General features: G+C 37.2%; 1 protein-coding gene across 1 annotated transcript; it reads left to right on the top strand.

The window, feature by feature from the left end:
* The first annotated feature begins 19,781 nt into the window (after positions 1 to 19,781).
* LOC114219401 (olfactory receptor 52N4) lies at positions 19,782 to 20,747 on the top strand. Its single transcript, XM_028116972.1, has one exon. The coding sequence runs from the start codon at positions 19,782 to 19,784 to the stop codon at positions 20,745 to 20,747; it is 966 nt and encodes a 321-aa protein (XP_027972773.1).
* The last annotated feature ends 428 nt before the right edge of the window (positions 20,748 to 21,175 follow it).

Here is a 21,175-nt window from a genome sequence, read left to right as displayed (position 1 = left end):
ATGTAATCAGGCAGGAGACTAGAACAAAGCCATACACTAGAGATTTAGGCTCTATTTTGATCTGTTAGAAGAAACTGTTTCTCAAAATTTTAAAGAGAGAACCACTTATATACATATGCCAAAAATAAGGGTAACTACTATGAAGGGATAGAATATGACTCTAAAAATGAAAAATAAAAAAATGTTTTTTAAAAAAGAGATTGATAAGATGTTGGTTGAAAAAGGGAAAAAGAAAAATTAAAAAAAAAGACAGTTAAAAAAATTAACTTTGAAAGACTAAAGAATCATGGTAAAAAGGCCATGAGTTCTATGTGCAGTATCCCCCTAGCGCTGGAGTTCTGCCGTTCTCATTGATCGGTAAACTTGGTCTTGGTTGGCAGTTCTTGCTGATCTTCTTGGGGAGGGGCCTGTTGCTGTGGTTCCCAAGTGTCTTTGCCGGAGGCAGAATTGCCCTGCCCTTGCTGAGTCCGGGCTAAGTGATCCACTCAGGTTTACTCTTGGGAGTTTTTGTTCCCTGCAAGCTTTCGGTACAGCTTTGGAGGACAATAGTGAAAATGGTGGCCTTCCAATATCCACCCCGGTGGAGCAGAGAATTAGGGGCCCCACTCCTCAGTGTGCCCCAGAGAAAAGCAGTCAATCACTCCCCTCTCCCCGGTCTCCGGTCGCACTCTGTGCTCACCCGCCCTATGACCGAGCATTTCTATCTCTGGCACATGACCCCGTGTGGAGTCTCCAAACCCAGCAGATCCCTGTGGTGCGCTCCCGCGCTGGCGAGTTCCCCAGATCTGCTGCCTGTTTGGTCCCTGCTGGAAGAGCAATGGCTGGACTGTGCCACGGATCATGGTTTATGGCAACCCCAAGCTGAGAGCCCACGCCTCGGCTCCGTCTCTGCAGCCACTTTCCTGCTCCAATACCTGGGAGCTCTGCCACACTCAGGCAACCCCCAGTCTTTCTGTGACCCCGAGGGTCCTGAGACCACACTGTCCCAGAGAGGGTTCCACACCCCCACCCCCCCCACCCCCGCTTAGCCGCTGGAGCAACGTCCCTTAGTGAAGCGGACTTCTAAATGTTACAATTTTGTGCTCCGTGGCTCTATCACTTGCCAGAAGTGGCAGATGGAGGCCCCCTCCCCCACCATCTATCCTCCCGAATATCACCTCGGATTCACTTCTCTGCACGTCCTACCTTCCAGAAAGTGGTTGCTATACACACACACACACACACACACACACACACACACACAGGAATATTACTCAGCCTTCAAAAGGGATGAAATCTTCCCATTTGCATAGACATGGATGGAACTGGAGGGTATTATGCTAAGTGAAATATGTCAATCAGGGAAAGACAATTGTCATATGATTTCACTCATGTGGAATTTAAGAAAGAAAACGAGAAGGGAGGGAAAAATATAACAAGACTAAATCAGAGAGGGAGACAAACCTTAAGAGACTCTTTGTCATAGGAAACAAACAGAGGGTTGCTGGAGGGGAGGGAGTTTGGGGGATGGGGTAACTGGGTGACAGGCTTTAGGGAGGACATGCGATGTAATGAGCACTGGGTGTTATATGCAACTGATGAGTCACTAAACTACCTCTGAAATTATTAATACACTATATGCTAATTAATTGAGTTAAAAATAATGATAAAAATGATAAAAACAAAAAATCCCACTTGATTTGATACATGTATGTTTTAAAACTTATATCATCAAACCCTCAAAATTAAAATGATGTTGAATTTTACACTTATGAGTACAGAGTGTGATCAGAACTCAAACATCATACAGCAGGCAAGTATGATATATATATATATATTTATATTTAATTTTACACCTAGAAAGGAGATTTGAGCACTAAAAAATAAAAATGTATATGTAGGACTGGATGTATTCTTGCTTTGTCAGGCTACTTGCTGTGGTTTTCAAGATCATAGTGTTATTCTAATTCAGAAAACCAAGGTAATCTGGTAGCAATCTAGTAGTCCAAATAAAGACTTTATATAATAAAGAAAACCAAGCAAAAGGAATAGAAGAATGCATAAAGATATAAATTAAAGAGTACTTATTTGTGGGTCTCTATGTGGCCCAGTCGGTTAAGTGTCTGACTTTTGGTTTCAGCTCAGGATCTTGAGATCAAACCCCAAGGTATGTGGAGTCCGCTTCAGATTTTCTCTCCCTCTCCCACTGTCCCTGTCACTGTCCCTATGTTTTCTCTCTCTCTGCCTCTCTCTCAAATAAATAAATCTTTTTTAAAAAATAAGAGTACTTATTCTATACAAATATAGTCTTGAGTGTGGGAATCAAGAGGGTTTTTTTCTGACTTTAAGAGGCATAATATCCCTTAAGCCAATATCAACCAAAAGTATGTGACTTAATACAAGGATAGAGGCTTATAGAAGCTAGGGAGAATGTGAAACTGGCCTTCCTGATTCAGAAATTTGAATTCCATAATGAACTAAATATTCCCTGTTCCTCTGAGCTACATGGCTTCTTATCTCCTATGTACGTCTGTGTGTGTCTGTGTGTGTGAGTGTGTGTGAGTGTGAGAGAGACAAAGACAGTGAAACAGAGTGACAGAGACAGAGACAGACAGGGAGGGAGGGGATTGACATAACTTTTCTCCTTATGTAGGTCAGTTTTCCTACTTCTCTATGTGTGTGGTTAGGTGTGCATTCAAGTTTTCTAGAGCCTGAAACACATGCAAATTTAGGAGTTCACTTAAAATATAATACTACCTACAAAATATTTACTTAGAATGAAGGAAGAATTAATAATACAATTCTGAATGCTGACAAATTACATATATATTACAAAATCCTAAAAAAATAACTTTTCAATTAATTTACTGCTTGGTAAATACCTCTAACAAAATTTAAAGAAGTTTTTATTCTTATAATATTTGAAGATGATAGAATAATTGTAAGACTACAAGAAATTTTGTATATTCTTTACACAGATCCACCAATAGCTTAATTTTGCCCCATTTACTTTATCATTTTTCTCTCTTTCTTTCCTTTTGTAGGTATGTATATTTACATACTTTTTTTTTCTGAACAATTTGAAAATAATTTGGCTGTTTACTTTTAAACATTTCAGAATTTATTTTCTAAGAATTAACACATTGATTTACATAATCATTAAACAGACCAAAAAATCAGAGAAATTACATTGATATTTTACTATAATCTCACCCACAGTCCATATTCAAATTTCATCAAAGGTCTTTACAAGATCCTTTGTAGCAATTATTTCCAGATTTGGGATCCAATCCAAGATCAGACATTTCATTTCATTGCCATGCTTTCATTTTAATATGGGACATTTCTTCATACTTCTTTGATCTTTACATTTTTTAAGAGTACAAGGCAGGTATTTTGCAAAATGTCTCTCAATTTTGAATTGTCTAAGATTTCATTATAATTAGTGTGGTGATCATGGGTGTGTCCCTTTCACATGATCCTTCCAGAGAAGTTGACATGAAGCTCCACTGACTGATGGCCTCACTTGCTGCACCTTTGGGTGTGCCATGACACTCACACTTAGATCACACTTCCCTTGGGTGCTCCCTGATAATCACTGAACACAGCAGGGGAACTTGAGCTAGGCCCTTCCTGCCCAAAACAAGACTCCTTTAATGGTCCAACTTTGCTCAAAGATCTCTACCAACCTGGCTGAGGCATTCTCAGAGTTGCACTAAGGGCTTGTGCAATCCTTCCTTACTGCTCTTTCTATAGGTGTCAGACCTGTATCTAAGGCTAAAGCCTCTCCTCATCTTCTCCTGCTTCCTTCATCTTCACACCTCATAGCTGTTTTCCCTAATACATCTATTCAATGTCTAATCCTATCTTGTAGTATGCTTCTTACAAGTCTATAATCATAGAGTGATTCAAGAAAATAGGTTGTTAGAAATGGTTCTGAAACTGATCTCTCACTTCACAGTGGCAAGAAGAACCCCAATCTGAGAGTAGAAGGGGGCAAAGTTATTTCCTAGCACAAGGTGTTGGTGCACTTGCTGCAGAATTCACCAATGGGGAAGTGGAAAAATGTCTTTGTGGAGGTACATGCCCTTTCTAGTATTTGAAAGAAATGTTGGGGGTAGGGGGAGGAGAACAATGGCTAGAATCATGGAGTTTACTGGTTATTACTATGTTGTATTGAGACCATGTTAAATAATAATGAGAAAACAAAAGCTGTTAACCAATAGTAAATTTAAGTGTGATAGATTTCAAAGAGTTTGCAGAGACTCAATACCCTGAACAAAAAAGAACACAGCTGAGGAGTAAATTTGACCTTGAAAATTGAGTTGCAAAACCCAACAATCATTTAATACTTAGCAAGACAGGTCTGTTATAGTAAGGTCTTGTCCCTGGTTTAGAAAACCTGGGATCCTGAAACATTGCATGTGGGTATCTGCATGGATGCCCCCAAGAATCTGACTCTGCTAACTCTGAACCCTCAGAGTATGGTCTACACCTTTATTTGTAAGAGTTAATGCTACCCTAATGCAGGAAGTCAATGAAGAGGTCTCTCTCATACAAGAATATGGTCATCACCCTCTCCAGGTTGCCAACTGGTAACTAAGGTTAAATCTCAATATGACTACACTGTGAATGAGTTGCAAAAGAAAGATAGTGTGTATTAACAGGAACCAGGATGTTGGAATTTAAGGGTGATTGATCAAGGAGACCGGAATGTAAGACAGAAGAACATAGAGGATAAACAAGAATTCATTGACTTAGGGAGCTTTCTGTAGACACTGTGTTGAGACCCTGGTAGGAATTCTGGGATATAAAACAAATTCACATACAAAGTGCCTCTTTGAAGCCTAGAAAAAGTGGAAATGCCTGAGTTGCTCTGACAGCAGGTAGAGAAAACAATGACAAGGTAAAGGAAGTGGGCATGCAGTAGTTGATGTATTATGTAAAGCCAGAAGCCATCAGAGAACTGTGTTCTATGGGAAAGCCTGGAAGGCACAATATTTACCAAGGAACGCCCTGGTGAGAGGGGCACCAGTATCACTAAAATGTTGAGATATTACTGTCCTCTCCAAGAACAGATCTGAGGTAGGAGAAACAATCAGAGTACTGGTTTAGTAGCTGTGGGGATGATGGAGGCTTGAAGTAACAGAGAACAGGTAGGGGCAAGCAACTGCTGGAAGCCAGGTAATTGCAATTACTTTCACAATCAGCAAGGTCAATGGGGCAGTTAAGAAGGCTTCATGTTACAGAATTATAGAGGTGGATAATGTAACATAGCATCATTAGGGACAAATCTATCTTCCAGTGCATCTACTCTATCACAGACCCATCTATTGATAATTTCCCTGGTCCCTGAGTATATAGTTAGGACTCATAGCTACATTGCTTCCTGGGCCTGTTGAGTAAAAACTGCCGTGGTGGGGAAGGTTATGTGGAAGTCCATAAACTGACCCTTTTCAGTCAAGACAGTAAACAATAAGCCATATCACATCCTGGAGGGATGTGCCTAGAGATAAGTGCTACCATTGAAGATCGAAAGTATGTAAAGTGATGGTAGTCCCTATTTTATTTGGGTGTAAATCTCCAGGCTGGCCCCTGCAGAAAGAAGATGGATCTCCAGGAATGAAGGCATGTGACTGAAAGTTCTATCAAGTTGCCACCGCTGATCCTGAGATTGTGTCTGTGTCAGAACAGATTAATAAAGTTCCACATACCTGGCATGCAGCAGTGACTGTGATAAATGCATTCTTTACTATGTCAATGGAAGAAGAGGATCAGAAGTAGTTCAGATTCAAGTGGAATGAGCAACAGTACCTGTTTACAGCTTTCTCTGGGGCTAGAATGGGTGACACTATTGTACAAGTTCACTATATTTTTGTGGACTTTGTGTGTACTTTTTCCATCAACTATAGAGAGGGTACTGAGATTTCCACTTCAATTTTTGAATTTATCTATTTGTTCTTGCAGGTCCATATGCTTTTGTTCCATGCATTTTGAATTTCTCTTATTAGAATCATGAGCATTTAGAATTTTATGCTCTCTTTATTAATTTACTCCTCACCATTACAAAATTGACCTTTTTTTTTCTTTATCTTTGGCAAAGTCATTTGTCCTGAAATCTACTTTGACGTTGAAATACTTTCTTCAGTTATTTTTTTTCCCTAGGTTTTGCATTGTATAACTTTTCCCATTCTTTTACTTTTCACCTACTTGTGTCTTCCCATTTCAAGTTTGTTGTAGGCAGCATACAGTTTGGTGTTACTCTATTAACCCTCTAACAATTTTGCCCTACAGTTGGGGTGTTCAGACCATTAGTGTTTATTTTTTTTTAAAGATTTTATTTATTTATTTGAGAGAGAGAGAATGAGAGATAGAGAGCATGAGCGGGAAGAGGGTCAGAGGGAGAAGCAGACTCCCTGCTGAGCAGGGAGCCCGACGTGGGACTCGATCCCGGGACTCCAAGATCATGACCTGAGCCGAAGGCAGTCGTTTAACCAACTGAGCCACCCAGGCGCCCCAGACCATTAGTGTTTAATATGCTTGTTGATATGGTTAAATTTTAGTCCTTTGTCTTTTACTTATTTTCTATTTGTTATATATGTTCTTTATTGCCTTTTCCTCCTTTTTTGCTTTTTTGGGGATTATTTGTTATAATTGCATTTGTCTTTGCGCACATGCAAGGAAGCATACACATAACAACCAACCATGGGAGAGTGGAGACTTTATTTATTTTTTTTTTACTTGACAGGTGGCCGGTGAAATGAAATGAACGGGAAATGAAGAAAAGTAAATCTGCCTCTCCATCATATTGTAATATGTGTCTGCATGTGCTTGGGAATTTAGTAGGGAAACGGGAGTGTACCTTTGCCATTTTTATTTTATTTTTTTTTTAATTTTTTTATTGTTATGTTAATCACCATATATTACATCATTAGTTTTTGGTGTAGTGTTCCATGATTCATTGTTTGTTCATAACACCCAGTGCTCCATGTAGAACGTGCCCTCCTCAATACCCATCACCAGGCTAACCTATCCCCCTACCCCCCTCCCCTCTAGAACCCTCAGTTTGTTTTTCAGAGTCCATCATCTCTCATGGTTCGTCTCCCCCTCTGACATACTCCCCTTTTCTTCCTCTCCTGTTATCTTCTTCTTTTTCTTTTTTCTTAAAATATGTTGTGTTATTTGTTTCAGAAGTACAGAACTGTGATTCAACAGTCTTGCACAATTCACAGCGCTCACCGTAGCACATACCCTCCCCAATGGCTATCACCCAGCCACCCCATCCCTCCCACCCCCAACCACTCCAGTAACACTCAGTTTCTTTCCTGAGATTAAGAATTCCTCATATCAGTGAGGTCATATGGTACATGTCTTTCTCTGATTGACTTATTTCACTCAGCATAACACCCTCCAGTTCCATCCACGTCGTTGCAAATGGCAAGATCTCATTCCTTTTGATGGCTGCATAATATTCCATTGTGTATATATACCACCTCTTCTTTATCCATTCATCTGTCGATGGGCATCTTGGCTCTTTCCACAGTTTGGCTATGGTGGACATTGCTGCTATAAACATTGGGGTACACGTACCCCTTCGGGTCCCTACATTTGTATCTTTGTGGTAAATACCCAGTAGTGCAATTGCTGGATCGAACGGTAGCTCTAATTTCAACTGTTTGAGGAACCTCCATACTGTTTTCCAGAGGGGTTGCACCAGCTTGCATTCCCACCAACAGTGTAGGAGGGTTCCCCTTTCTCCACATCCCTGCCAACATCTGTCGTTCCCTGACTTGTTAATTTTAGCCATTCTGACGGGTGTGAGGTGGTATCTCATTGAGGTTTTGATTTGGATTTCCCTGATGCCGAGCGATGTTGAGCACTTTTTCATGTGCCTGTTGGCCATTTGGATGTCTTCTTGGGAGAAATGTCTGTTCATGTCTTCTGCCCATTTCTTGATTGGATTATTTGTTCTTTGGGTGTTGAGTTTGATAAGTTCTTTATAGATTTTGGATACTAGCCCTTTATCTGATATGTCATTTGCAAATATTTTCTCCCATTCTGTCGGTTGTCTTCTGGTTTTGTGGACTGTTTCTTTTGCTGTGCAAAAGCTTTTTATCTTGATGAAATCCCAATAGTTCATTTTTGCCCTGGCTTCCCGTGCCTTTGGCGATGTTTCTAGGAAGAAGTTGCTGTGGCTAAGGTCGAAAAGGTTGCTACCTGTGTTCTCCTTTAGGATTTGGATGGACTCCTGTCTCACGTTTAGGTCTTTCAACCATTTGGAGTCTATTTTTGTGTGTGGTGTAAGGAAATGGTCCAGTGTCATTCTTCTGCATGTGGCTGTCCAATTTTCCCAACACCATTTGTTGAAGAGACTGTCTTTTTGCCATTGGACATTCTTTCCTGCTTTGTCAAAGATAAGTTGACCATAGAGTTGAGGGTCCATTTCTGGGCTCTCGATTCTGTTCCATTGATCTATGTGTCTGTTTTTGTGCCAGTACCATACTGTCTTGATGATGACAGCTTTGTAATAGAGCTGGAAGTCCGGAATTGTGATGCCGCCAGCTTTGCTTTTCTTTTTCAGTATTCCTCTGGCTATTCTGGGTCTCTTCTGGTTCCATACAAATTTTAGGATTATTTGTTCCATTTCTTTGAAAAAAGTGGATGGTATTTTGTTGGGGATTGCATTGAATGTGTAGATTGCTCTAGGTAGCATTGACATCTTCACAATGTTGATTCTCCCAATCCATGAGCATGGAACGTTTTTCCATTTCTTTGTGTCTTCTTCAATTTCTTTCATGAGTATTTTATAGTTTTCTGAGTACAGATCCTTTGCCTCTTTGGTTAGATTTATTCCTAGGTATCTAATGGTTTTGGGTGCAATTGTAAATGGGATCGACTCCTTGATTTGTCTCTCTTCTGTCTTGTTGTTGGTGTATAGGAATGCCACTGATTTCTGTGCATTGATTTTATATCCTGCTACTTTACTGAATTCCTGTATGAGTTCTAGCAGTTTTGGGGTGGAGTCTTTTGGGTTTTCCACATACAGTATCATATCATCTGCAAAGAGGGAGAGTTTGACTTCCTCTTTGCCGATTTGGATGCCTTTGATTTCTTTTTGTTGTCTGATTGCTGTGGCTAGGACTTCTAATACTATGTTGAATAGCAGTGGTGAGAGTGGACATCCCTGCCGTGTTCCTGACCTTAGGGGAAAAGCTGAGGGAAAAGCTCTCAGCTTTTCCTCATTGAGAATGATATTCGCTGTGGGTTTTTCATAGATGGCTTTTATGATATTGAGGTATGTCCCCTCTATCCCTATACTCTGAAGAGTTTTGATCAAGAAAGGATGTTGTACTTTGTCAAATGCTTTTTCTGCATCTATTGAGAGGATCATATGATTCTTTTTCTTTCTTTTGTTAATGTATTGTATCACGTTGATTGATTTGCGGATGTTGAACCAGCCTTGCAGCCCAGGGATAAATCCCACTTGGTCCTGGTGAATAATCCTTTTAATGTACTGTTGGATCCTATTGGCTAGTATTTTGGTGAGAATTTTTGCATCCATGTTCATCAAGGATATTGGTCTGTAATTCTCTTTTTTGATGGGGTCTTTGTCTGGTTTTGGGATTAAGGTAATGCTGGCCTCATAAAATGAATTTGGAAGTTTCCCTTCCATTTCTATTTTTTGGAACAGTTTCAGGAGAGAGTGGAGCCTTTAATACACTGTTTTTTGCCCAAGACCAATCAGGAGTACTCAAAATAAATGCAACTAATAAATTAGATGTTTCCTGTGAATATATACTGAGTCTAAGCCCCAGTAATAGACAATATTCATCCTTCTCAAGCATATGTAAAATGTAAACAAAAACATCATATTCTTGTTCATGATATCACACAATACCATCCACAAGCCCTGCAAAGAGAAATAATGCAATCAACTCTCATCAGAATGCATTAAAACTGGTGATGTAAAATTTTGAAATAGCATATTTTTTTAAAAGATTTTATTTATTTATTTGACAGAGAGAGAGACAGCAAGAGAGGGAACACAAGCAGGGAGAGTGAGAGAGGGAGAAGCAGGCTTCCTGCTGACCAGGGAGCCCAATGCGGGGCTCGATCCCAGGGCCCTGGGATCATGACCTGAGCCAAAGGCAGACGCTTAACGACTGAGCCACCCAGGCGCCTCTTGAAATAGCATATTTAATAAGTAATGAAAAGATAGTTAAATGACGGACAGTCTCAAATAAGCACACAAATTAGAGTGAAAGAAAGAGAACTTAATACACAATAGGAATTTATTTTGAGAAATAATCTGATAAAAAATGTCATGTATATTTCACATACATGTTCATTTATTATAACATTTCCTTTAAAAGGATACTTAAGTATAAGAATAGGTATGTTCAAATTAACTATATAAATCCACAATGATCTTTTATTTAATCATAATAACCCTATTTTGGAATGACTAATTATGTAACATTAGAGTAAAATACCAGTCTACATTATGATAATTTTTTGTTGAAGCATATATAATAAATGCATATCAATACATTTACATAGATATATGTTTTAAATCAGGATAAAAAGACACGAGATTCCTCCTACATTCAGAACTATGAGTGTTCTTGATCGCCTTTAAAACATCTTTCTATTTTCCCAAGTTATTCAATGTATGTTGGTATTAGTTTTATCTATTTTAAATAGATGGTAGTTTAAATCAGTTATGTGTTTTTAATTATTGCTATCATCATGATTATTTTGGGTTTATATATTGATGTAATTTTTCCTAACTTAGTATGTAGGTGTAATAAGCCTAAATTTTTGATGACTTTCTTTTTTAGATTGCCATAACAGTTACCATTTTCCCCCCTTAAACGTAAGTTTTAAACCAGGTCCCATGCTTACATATTTCCTAGCATAGTTTGGAGACTAGAAAGTTTTCAATAAACAGTAATCAAATGAAGAGATGAAACAATACATGAATAAAAAAGGAAATTAGAAAATGAATCAGTGTGTGAATCAAAAAAAATTCTCTGCTTAAGTGCTTTTGATCTATTTCCCCAGGGCAGTGGGGAAAAAAAGGAAATATAAATCTGTGATAAATATTAATTCCTAGTTTTAATTTAAAATAACAGGTGTTCAGGGGCTCCTGGGTGGCTCAGTCGTTGAGTGTCTGCCTTAGGCTCAAGTCATGATCCCAGGGTCTTGGGATCCAGCCCTGCGTCGGGCTCCCTGCTCAGCGGGAAGCCTGCTTCTCCCTCTCCCACTCCCCGTGATTGTGTTTCTTCTCTGGCTGTCTCTCTCTCTGTCAAATGAATAAAATCTTTAAAAAAAGAAATAACAGGTTCTCAGTTTCATTCTCTACCTTCCTGTACATACATGTTAACACACAAACACACACATGTGAGATTTTTCACTTATTTATGTATCCATATTGGGGCACTAATAATGGAAATTTCTTGCTCTTTTTTCTCCTCCCATTGAGGTAATCAGGATCCCCACACCAACACCTGTGTCTCCAATACTCTGGAATATTCTCTTGGGACACCTAACACACATTTTGCTTTATAGGCTCAGTTCAATAATACAGATATGAAGGAAGTTGGAGGTTGGCTCTGTATGTGCACATTTATTCTTGGATTGTGATTCTCTTTGAACAAGACCCTAACTATCTGGACCAGACTACATTCAGCTTACTGTTTTGCTATTCAGAAACTAAGGTATTAAAGATATACAAAAGAGGGGATAGTGACAGGATTTACTTTTTCTTTCCTTTTTTGGTAGGCAGCAAGATAAAGTGGAGAGGATCTTTGGGTATATCAGTTGCTTATTATTTTTCCAGAAATCTTTGATTTCATTCACACCATTTGAAGGCAGAAATATTGTGTGGGATTAGTATTCTTTTTAAATGTGTGTTTTTCCAAATATGGCATTAAAATTCAGGATAATGTTATTGTGATTATGATCATCTGTATTATATCTCTATCTAATTGGGAATCCTTATTCACTAGTGGTGGAAGTTAGGTGTGATTCACTCCCATGACTCCCAGGAAAAATGAGAGAATAGTTAGAAAATCCTTCTCCACCATTAGATCAATGACCAGATTCCTCTTGCTTCTTACCTGTCCTCTCCTGCTGGTTCTCCAAATCATAGCGTAATGTTCCTTGATTATTTTCTAGACAGAATGAGCTGTGACTTTGTTTCCTTGACTTTGGGTAGCAAAAACAGCACAGAGCAATGAAAAGAAAATGTGAAAATATGAAAAGAAAAATATGGATGTAAAGAATTGAAGATGGCCTGATGAAAAAACAAGTTTTCTTACCTACAGGGTGAAGAATGAGGATAGAGAGCAGGTGATAGCAAAATTGTAGTTTTATAAGCTTGGTGCTAGTCATATGTTATATTACTATTCCAGTAACCCTGTCTACATGCCAGCATAATATAAATCAAATTTCCTTGCAGAAGAAATTGAATTCTGATGCATCAAAATTCTTTTTAAATTTGTTTTGAAAAAGAAAACTGCTTAAGTTTGTAGCTAACACTTAGATCTTTAACTTAGATCTTGGAGAGTTTTGCAAATATATTGAAGACAGTACCTAAATTACTGTGTAAGCATAAAGCCAGTTGCAGTGACTACACCTATGCAGATAAAAAGGAAATTGAGGAGTATAAAGAGAATGTTTATTTCGTATTTTTAAAAAAAAAATACATCCTTCAAAAAAGTGCATTTGTAATCCCAGAAAAATATTTTCTGTTTTTAATTTAGTGGTATTTATATTTTTCTTAATTTCTCTTCCTGCTTCTTACACATGGATATAGTGTTAAAATGCAATAGAGCTAAGGAAACACACTTGAATAAAAAAATACAGTTTCTTTTTCTCCAATCCAAGTAGTTCCTTCTGTTCAGAAATCCAGACACTGAACTAATACTGTCCACTCTCATTATGAGACTCTAACTCCAAATCTGTGATATTGTATTATGCACCTGCTATTTACAATACAAATGTATAAACCAGTGACTAAACACCACAGTTCAGAGAATCTGTTCAATGTATGAAAGTGAGTTAAAAGGGAAAAGAATAGTAATCCTTATTGACTAGTTTATGCTAAATTGTAATAAGTTATTAAAACTGATTTTACAAATTTTTATTGCAACCGCAATTGTGTATGCATATATATTGTTTGAAATTTATATTTCTCTTAATGATATATATGTAATAAAACTCAGAAGATATAAATATAAATTGTGAATTTAACAAGTCTAAAGATGAAAGCTTATCGGCAATTCTGGTATTCAAAAAGAAACCTATTTTTATATTGCAAAGGTCGTATTTTATACTTTTATACAAATGAAAATTAATGCACTGCTTGAAATTCCAAAGCTAAAATTTAAAATTATGAATAAACACTTTATCTTAAATAGAAAATTGCAAGTCAACTTAACAAGCTACCATATGATTTAAGTGTGAATTTGAGAAGTCCTCATTTTAAAACTTTCCCTTTGTACTAATAAAGTGAGAAAGTGAATTTAATTGTTTCTGTGGTTTGGAGTGTAAAGAAAGCTTATCAAACCTGGAAATGAAATAATTTGATGCAGTTAGGTTTAATTACACACTATCATGATTTTTATTTCCCCAAAGTGATCTTGACCTGTTTTACTTTGAATTCTCTTTTTCTGATATTAATATATTCTCCCCAATTCTTTGGTATCCTTTTTACTTAAAAAATGTGTGTGTGTGTGTGTGTGTGTGTGTATGCACAGTTTTTAAATGTTTGTATGTAGTTTTCATTCTGATATACTTTTTTGTACTGCATATATAATTTTAAAAATTAATTTGAATAATGTTTAAATTAATGGATAATTTAAATAATTTATATTTACTGAAAAAACAATATATTTGTTCCACCTTTGTCATCTTATTTTTTCTTTCCACTTTCATTGTATTTTCTTTGTTTTCCTAGTCTATCAAGGGAATGCTTTATTTATCTTTCCTAATAGTCTTAGGGAAGATGTCCTGTATTCTTTTTTTCCTGTAGTAGTTTCTTTTATGTGTTCCAAGTAATAATATTTAGATTATAACTTGCTAATTATAAAATTCATGTATAAAATATTATTTATTTGTTCAGCCATTTATCCATCTATTATTTATTTAAAGCATTATTATCTTTTATGTACCAGATGTTTTGCTAGACACTGGGGATGGAACTGTAAATACAAACTGCCCTTAATATCAATAGTTTCATTGAGAATTTCCACATTTAAATTGATTTTTATAGTATTGTGAGGTAGATAAAATGAAAGACTAATTCTTCAAACAAAACAATTCCTTACCTCTAAACATGGCTATTTGTTACTACATTATTTTAAGATTATTTAGAGGATTATGTCACTATTATCACATCCAAGGGACATTTGGGTCTTCCTGAAGGTTTCCCTTGAAGAATGAATAGGAATGAGCCCTATTTGAGGGGGGTCTCAGTTGGGAGCAATGAAAGGACAGAGGACCTTGTATTCCAAAGCCAAGAATACCAGTGGGATGTGAGTAGGAAACAGCAAATAACAACAGGAGAGAACATTGTGTCTTCCATTTTGATCCTTCAGAATCCTATTCATGGTTCAGGTCTAACTAAGAGTACTTGGTTCTCCTGAGACTAGGCGGGACACACAGGCGCTTCTATGACACCCACTCTAACTCTACCATTATAATGGTAGAGTTATAATGACCTGAGAAGTCCTTAAAGAGCATTCTTATTCCCATGTTCAACCTGTGTTTCCTTGCTATCCCAAATCAAGTTACCTTTTGACAAATCTGATTGTTCTCTCTTGGGATCATATGTGATGCAGAATTTCCATGTGACTATTTTCCCTATTTGATGATGATGATGTTAAAATAGTCATTTTTTTAATGGAGGGGAGAATTAATATTTCCTTTGAGGGAACACAGAAGAGAATTTATTTAGTGGCAAATTCAATTGCTTTCCATGATGTTAACTTTTGTAAATGCCCAAATTGCTGTCAGTCTGAGAATATACAAATATAGGTATTGAGTACTTAAAATGTGGTAGTATGTCTTACCATGCTATCTCCTTCATTTTCCCAGCAAAAGGTTTTCTTTTGTTCTTGATAAATTCTAATATACATATGCAATTTTCACAATTACATCTTGAGGAATCCTCACAAACTGAAACTCCTATACCTCACGACTGTCTATAAAAAAAGAATATTCGCAGCTCTTTAAAAGACCCCTCTACATATGCTTCCTTCCAGTTTCCACTCTCTTCTACCTAGGGAGAACATTCTCCTGTTGCTAACAGCACGGATTTAGCTTGATCCATTTTTGTATTTATATAAATGGCATCAAATATGACACACTATTTTGTGTTTTGTTTTTATTTTATTTATTTATTTTTTAAGATTTTATTTATTCATTTGAGAGAGAGAGAGAATGAGAGACAGAGAGCACGAGAGGGAAGAGGGTCAGAGGGAGAAGCAGACCCCCCGCTGAGCAGGGAGCCCGATGTGGGACTCGATCCTGGGACTCCAGGATCGTGACCTGAGCCGAAGGCAGTCGCTTAACCGACTGAGCCACCCAGGCGCCCGTGTCTTGTTTTTAAATTAAACACTGTGAGATTTATCCATATTGTGCATGCAGTTACAGATTGTTTATTCTCATTGTTATCTAGAATTTCATTGTGGGAAGGTACCAAATTTTATTTACCCATTCTAACATTAATGGACATTTAAGTATTCCAGTTTTTGATTACTAATATATTACAATTGTGTTGCAATAAACATTCTTGTTGATATGTTCTGGTAAAAATATGTGCACATTTTTGTTAGGAATATAACTAATGGCCGTACACATATTCATCTTTACCAGATAAGCCCAAAATAGTTCAACTCTACACTCCTACCAGCAGTTGTTCCATATTTTTGCCAATACTTGGTATTTTTAGTCTTTTTCATTTGAGTTATTTAGTTTGATATGTATTGCTATGTCATGAGAGATTCAATTTCCATTTATTTTCCTAATGACTAGAAAAGTTGGTGCCTCCTTACATGTTTATTGGTATTTTTTATTCTTCTTTGGTGAAATGTATAAGTAATCTGTTCCTTCCCACGCTTTTATTGTTATTGTGGGAGTATTTCATATATTTTGGATATGAAATTTTTGTTGACTATATGCTTAGCAACTATCCTCTCTTCATCTGTGGCTTGTCTTTTCACTTTTAGCAGTGTCTTTCAAATAAAACTTAATTGTAACAATTTAATCTTTTTTTAATGAGTAGCGATTTTTGTGTCCTGTTTTCAAATCTTTGCCTACTCCAAATATCAAAGATGTGTGTTTTGTGTTTCATATTTAACTCTAATATTTTTCTAAGATTGTTTTTGTGTATTACATGATTCAGGGAACAAGGTGTGTTTCTTTTCTCTCCCCACATATATCCTTTGATATCAGGAATATTTATTGAAAATACCATTTTTTTTAAAGTAAGTTCTAACCCAACTTGGGGCTTGAATTTATGGCCTCGAGTTCAAGAGTCACAAACTCTACAAACTAAGGTAGCCAGGACCCCTTGAAAATGCCATTTTTGTTCATAATGTGTTTCCTTTGTCACAAATTAAATGGCTTCATGTGTGTTTCAGTATTTGGTTTCTGGACTCTATTTCTTATAATAGTATTTTTATCTGTCTTTAAAATATAGGTAATCTAGTTTTTTAAGGAAGTTACAGAAATCATCTACATGTATACCTTTAGGAATTGGAAAGATGGGGTTAAAATTCATATATTTCACCAACACACTATTCTTATTGTACTGACCTGATCTTAGAGACATTGAAAAAGGAAAGACACCTCATGGAGATCAAGTGAATTACAAAAGTTAGCTCTGGGGTCAAGGTGTTCTGTCTAATAAATTGAGGGAATTTTTAGCATATTCATTGACAAATTTCTATTTAAAATGATAGGCACCTTTTCCAATTTCTTTTTTTTTTATTTTATTATGTTATGTTAGTCACCGTACAATACACCTTTTCTAATTTCTGGTCATTGTAGGATTACTGGGAAGGTGGTTAATGGAAACCAATCGGGTTGTTTTGGAAACTTGGCCAGAGTTCCTTTCCTTTCAGGAAGCAGAAATCTTCCATAAGTTGCTTGTTGTTGGAGTCCACTAACTAAATGATTACCTGCCATTCTAATCAGCTTCCATCTCTCATTAATTATTTCTCTTACCTGTTGAGCAGAGACTACAATATCAAAGTTTTCCACATCCTTCTGCCCTCTCTTCTGGGGACAGGCTGGGTGGTGGAGAATATTCCCGCAAGGGGCAAGAGGAGGATTCTGACTTTCTCACTGCTTAGTAAGTCTTCCAAGCAGGAGTTCACTCCTGACCCTCTGCATTCTTGTGAATTCTTTGTTACTTACTCTCCATTATCAAGGAATTCCCTATTATCTGGTAACTACAAGAGTCTTTATGATCTAGCCCCTGGGCAAATGTCCAGCTTATCATTTTTTCCCCTTCATACTGGTGAATTCTCACAGACTTGATTGTTTCAATTTCTTTTTGTTTGCTGGCTTGTTTTTGTTTTGATTTCTATACTTTTACATATTGACTTTCCTCTCTGGGATTCCTCTTATAAATGTATCTCCCTTATACCTTGTCTTCCTTCAAAATAGATATCAAAACCTTCTCTTCATTATGGTCCTTTCAGACAATCACTAATGCCTCCTCCAAACACTCCAAAAATGCACATGTACTTTACTAATGTAGGGCTTATTTTGGACCTTGCACATACTTTTTTTGTTTGTTTGTTTGTTTTGTTTTTTTTTAATTTTTATTGTTATGTTAATCACCATACATTACATCATTAGTTTTGGATGTAGCGTTCCATGATTCATTGTTTGTGCATAACACCCGGTGCTCCCCACAGAATGTGCCCTCTTTAATACCCATCACCAGGCTAACCCATCCCCCCAGCCCCCTCCCCTCTAAAACCCTCAGTTTGTTTTTCAGAGTCCATCGTTTCTCATGGTTCGTTTCCCCCTCCGATTCCCCCCCTTCATTCTTCCCCTCCTGCTATCCTCTTCTTTTTTTTTTCTTAACATATATTGCATTATTTGTTTCAGAGGTACAGATCTGTGATTCAACAGTCTTGCACAATTCACAGCACTTGCCATAACACATACCCTCCCCAGTGTCTATCACCCAGCCACCCCATCCCTCCCACACGCCCACCACTCCAGCAACTCTCAGTTTGTTTCCTGAGATTAAGAATTCCTCATATTGGTGAGGTCATATGATACATGTCTTTCTCTGACTGACTTATTTCACTCAGCATAACACCCTCCAGTTCCATCCACATCGTTGCAAATGGCAAGATCTTATTCCTTTTGATGGCTGCATAATATTCCATTGTGTATATATACCACATCTTCTTTATCCATTCATCTGTCGATGGACATCTTGGACCTTGCACATACTTCTATTACAGTTTTTGTTACATTTCTTGTGATTGTGCGCCCTTTGGTCTCTTCAATAAACTCTGAATTCTTTAAAGGATGAAATTGGGTCTGGTTCCCCACATCATCACATTGAAAGTGCTTAGGAAATATTTATGAGAAAGGCAGAGATTAACGAAAGAATGAGATGCCATTTATCTACCCCCAATATTTAGTTAACTTGAAAATGATGTTTAGTTGTGAGTACAGAATTTGGGATTAATGAATTTTTCTCTTGGATACAAATGAATTTGACGTGTGGCTAGAAATATTCAATTTTCATTTATAATAACTCCCACTAGAACCCAACTACAATGGGTTCCATTGCTAATGTTAGGAAAAAATGTAAACCAGTCAGGAAGAATAGATGAGTACAATAAAAATCGGCGATGTCAACATCTTATTGAATCATAAGTTTTACTGGAGTAACTAGCATAACTGAGGAAAAATGTATCCTTGCCTTTAATAATAATATGAAGGTACTATTTGTTTTCCTTATTCATTTTCTGTTTTGCCACAGACACCAGATAATCTCAGAGGGCAATGTCTGAAGGAAAAACAGGAAGATTGGTAGAAAGACAGAAGGAAAGATTTGCCACCAGTGATAGGTTCAGCATCTGAAGCAACATTAGCTGCTCTCTAGATTTAATTGGAAATTTATTCTGAATACAAATTTAAAGGCATTCCTATAAATGCATATAGACCAGCTATGGGACAAAAATGAGGTGTCTTAAAAGTGAAAAGAGTGAATTAAAAATTTTACTGAATTGGGAGACTCCAACTCCATTGGGGAATAAATGATTTAACATTTACAAATGCTTCAAACAGTACCTTGGTAATCAAAGTAATTATTGGCCATCAATTAACAATATGAATATAAAATAATCATATCTGTTGGGTCATTGGTGATGTAACCAAAGAACTCTATGATCACATCAGTAGGTAGACACATAGTTATTAATAAGTAAGTAAGGTATTCTAACTAAAATCCCTTAGAGAATTCACAGTTGATTATAAATCTATCAGGATTGGAATCTTTAAAAAAATAATGTAGGATCAGTATCTGTGGTGAGAATTTGGATTGCTTAATAAGAATTTATTAGGTGAATAGATACTTTAATTAATAAACAACAAATATACAAACAAAAACCTACTCCTTGACTCTCAGAAAATTTGATCATTAAAATGCACTATGGAATTTTAAGACGTGTGTGTGAGAGGAGGACAGTAGCCATAAAGTATATTTTTCTTCTCTTTTTCTTACTCTAGAAAACACACATGAATTTTAGGCCTAATTGATCATGCTAATGTTGAATAAAACAAACTGGACCCCAGCCTCATTCATTCTTAGTGGAGTCCCTGGACTGGAAGATATACACATCTGGATTTCCTTCCCATTCTTCTCCATGTATGTGGTGGCTATGGTAGGGAATTGTGGGCTGCTCTACCTCATCCACTATGAGAAATCATTGCACAGACCCATGTATTACTTTCTAGCCATGCTTTCCATAACTGATATTGTCATGTGCACTAGTACAATCCCTAAAGCTCTCTGCATCTTCTGGTTTCGTCTCAAGGAAATTGGCTTTGATGAATGTCTGGTCCAGATGTTCTTCATCCATACCTTCACAGGGATGGAGTCTGGGGTGCTCATGCTAATGGCCCTGGACCGCTACGTGGCTATCTGCTACCCGCTGCGCTACTCTACTATCCTCACCAATCCTGTCATTGCAAAAGTAGGGTTTGCTACTTTCCTGAGAGGGGTGTTGCTCATCATTCCTTTCACTTTCCTCACCAAGCGCCTGCCCTACTGCAGAGGGAATATAATCCCCCACACCTATTGTGACCACATGTCTATAGCCAAATTATCCTGTGGCAATGTCAAGGTCAATGCCATCTATGGTCTGACGGTTGCCCTCCTAGTTGGGGGCTTTGACATCCTGTGCATCACAATCTCCTACACCATGATCCTCCGGGCAGTGGTCAGCCTCTCTTCAGCAGATGCTCGACAGAAGGCCTTCAGCACCTGCACTGCCCACATCTGTGCCATTGTTTTCTCCTACAGCCCAGCCTTCTTCTGCTTCTTTTCCCACCGCTTTGGGGGCCACACAGTCCCTCCATCTTGCCACATCATTGTGGCCAATATTTATCTGCTCTTGCCTCCTGCTATGAACCCTATTGTCTATGGGGTGAAAACCAAGCAAATACGAGACTGTGTCATAAGGACCCTTTCAGGTTCTAAGGATGTCAAATCCCATGACATATAAATGAGACATTAAAAAAAAAAAAAAAGACATTTCCAAGACAGAGAGGAGATCCTGTTTAGGCAAGAGGTGTAAAATATTTCTGGAAATACTATTTTAGTCATGAGTTGGAGCTGGTTGTATGATGCATTTCTAAATACATGTCTTGAGAATCTCAACTGGCTTGCTAACCAATCTTTCTATGATTATTTTTCCTTCTCAGTCCTGTAAGAATGAATACATATCTTTGAACAAACCTTAATTAACCCACTTTCATTAAAAAAATAAAGTAAGAGTAGGTGATCCTGTTTCCAAATAGCTATTATAATTTCTACATTGAGAACCAGTTGTTTCTTTCCTCTGGAAAATATGTGCTATATACTTTAATCACTACTAAAATATGTTTTTTTCAATGACTTCTTCCTGAAAGAGAAGCTATAAATTAACCTATG

The sequence above is a fragment of the Eumetopias jubatus genome, unplaced genomic scaffold (assembly GCF_037043125.1).
Source record: "Eumetopias jubatus isolate StellerSeaLion01/CBP00866 unplaced genomic scaffold, mEumJub1_p1.0 scaffold_13, whole genome shotgun sequence".
Classification (NCBI taxonomy): Eukaryota; Metazoa; Chordata; class Mammalia; order Carnivora; family Otariidae; genus Eumetopias; species Eumetopias jubatus.
Note: the sequence above shows the minus strand (reverse complement) of the source record. Positions and strands in the feature narration are given on the sequence as shown.

Coding starts and splice junctions, on each gene's coding strand:
- LOC114219401 (XM_028116972.1), top strand. CDS start 19,782: ATGCTAATGTTGAATAAAACAAACTGGACCCCAGCCTCATTCATTCTT.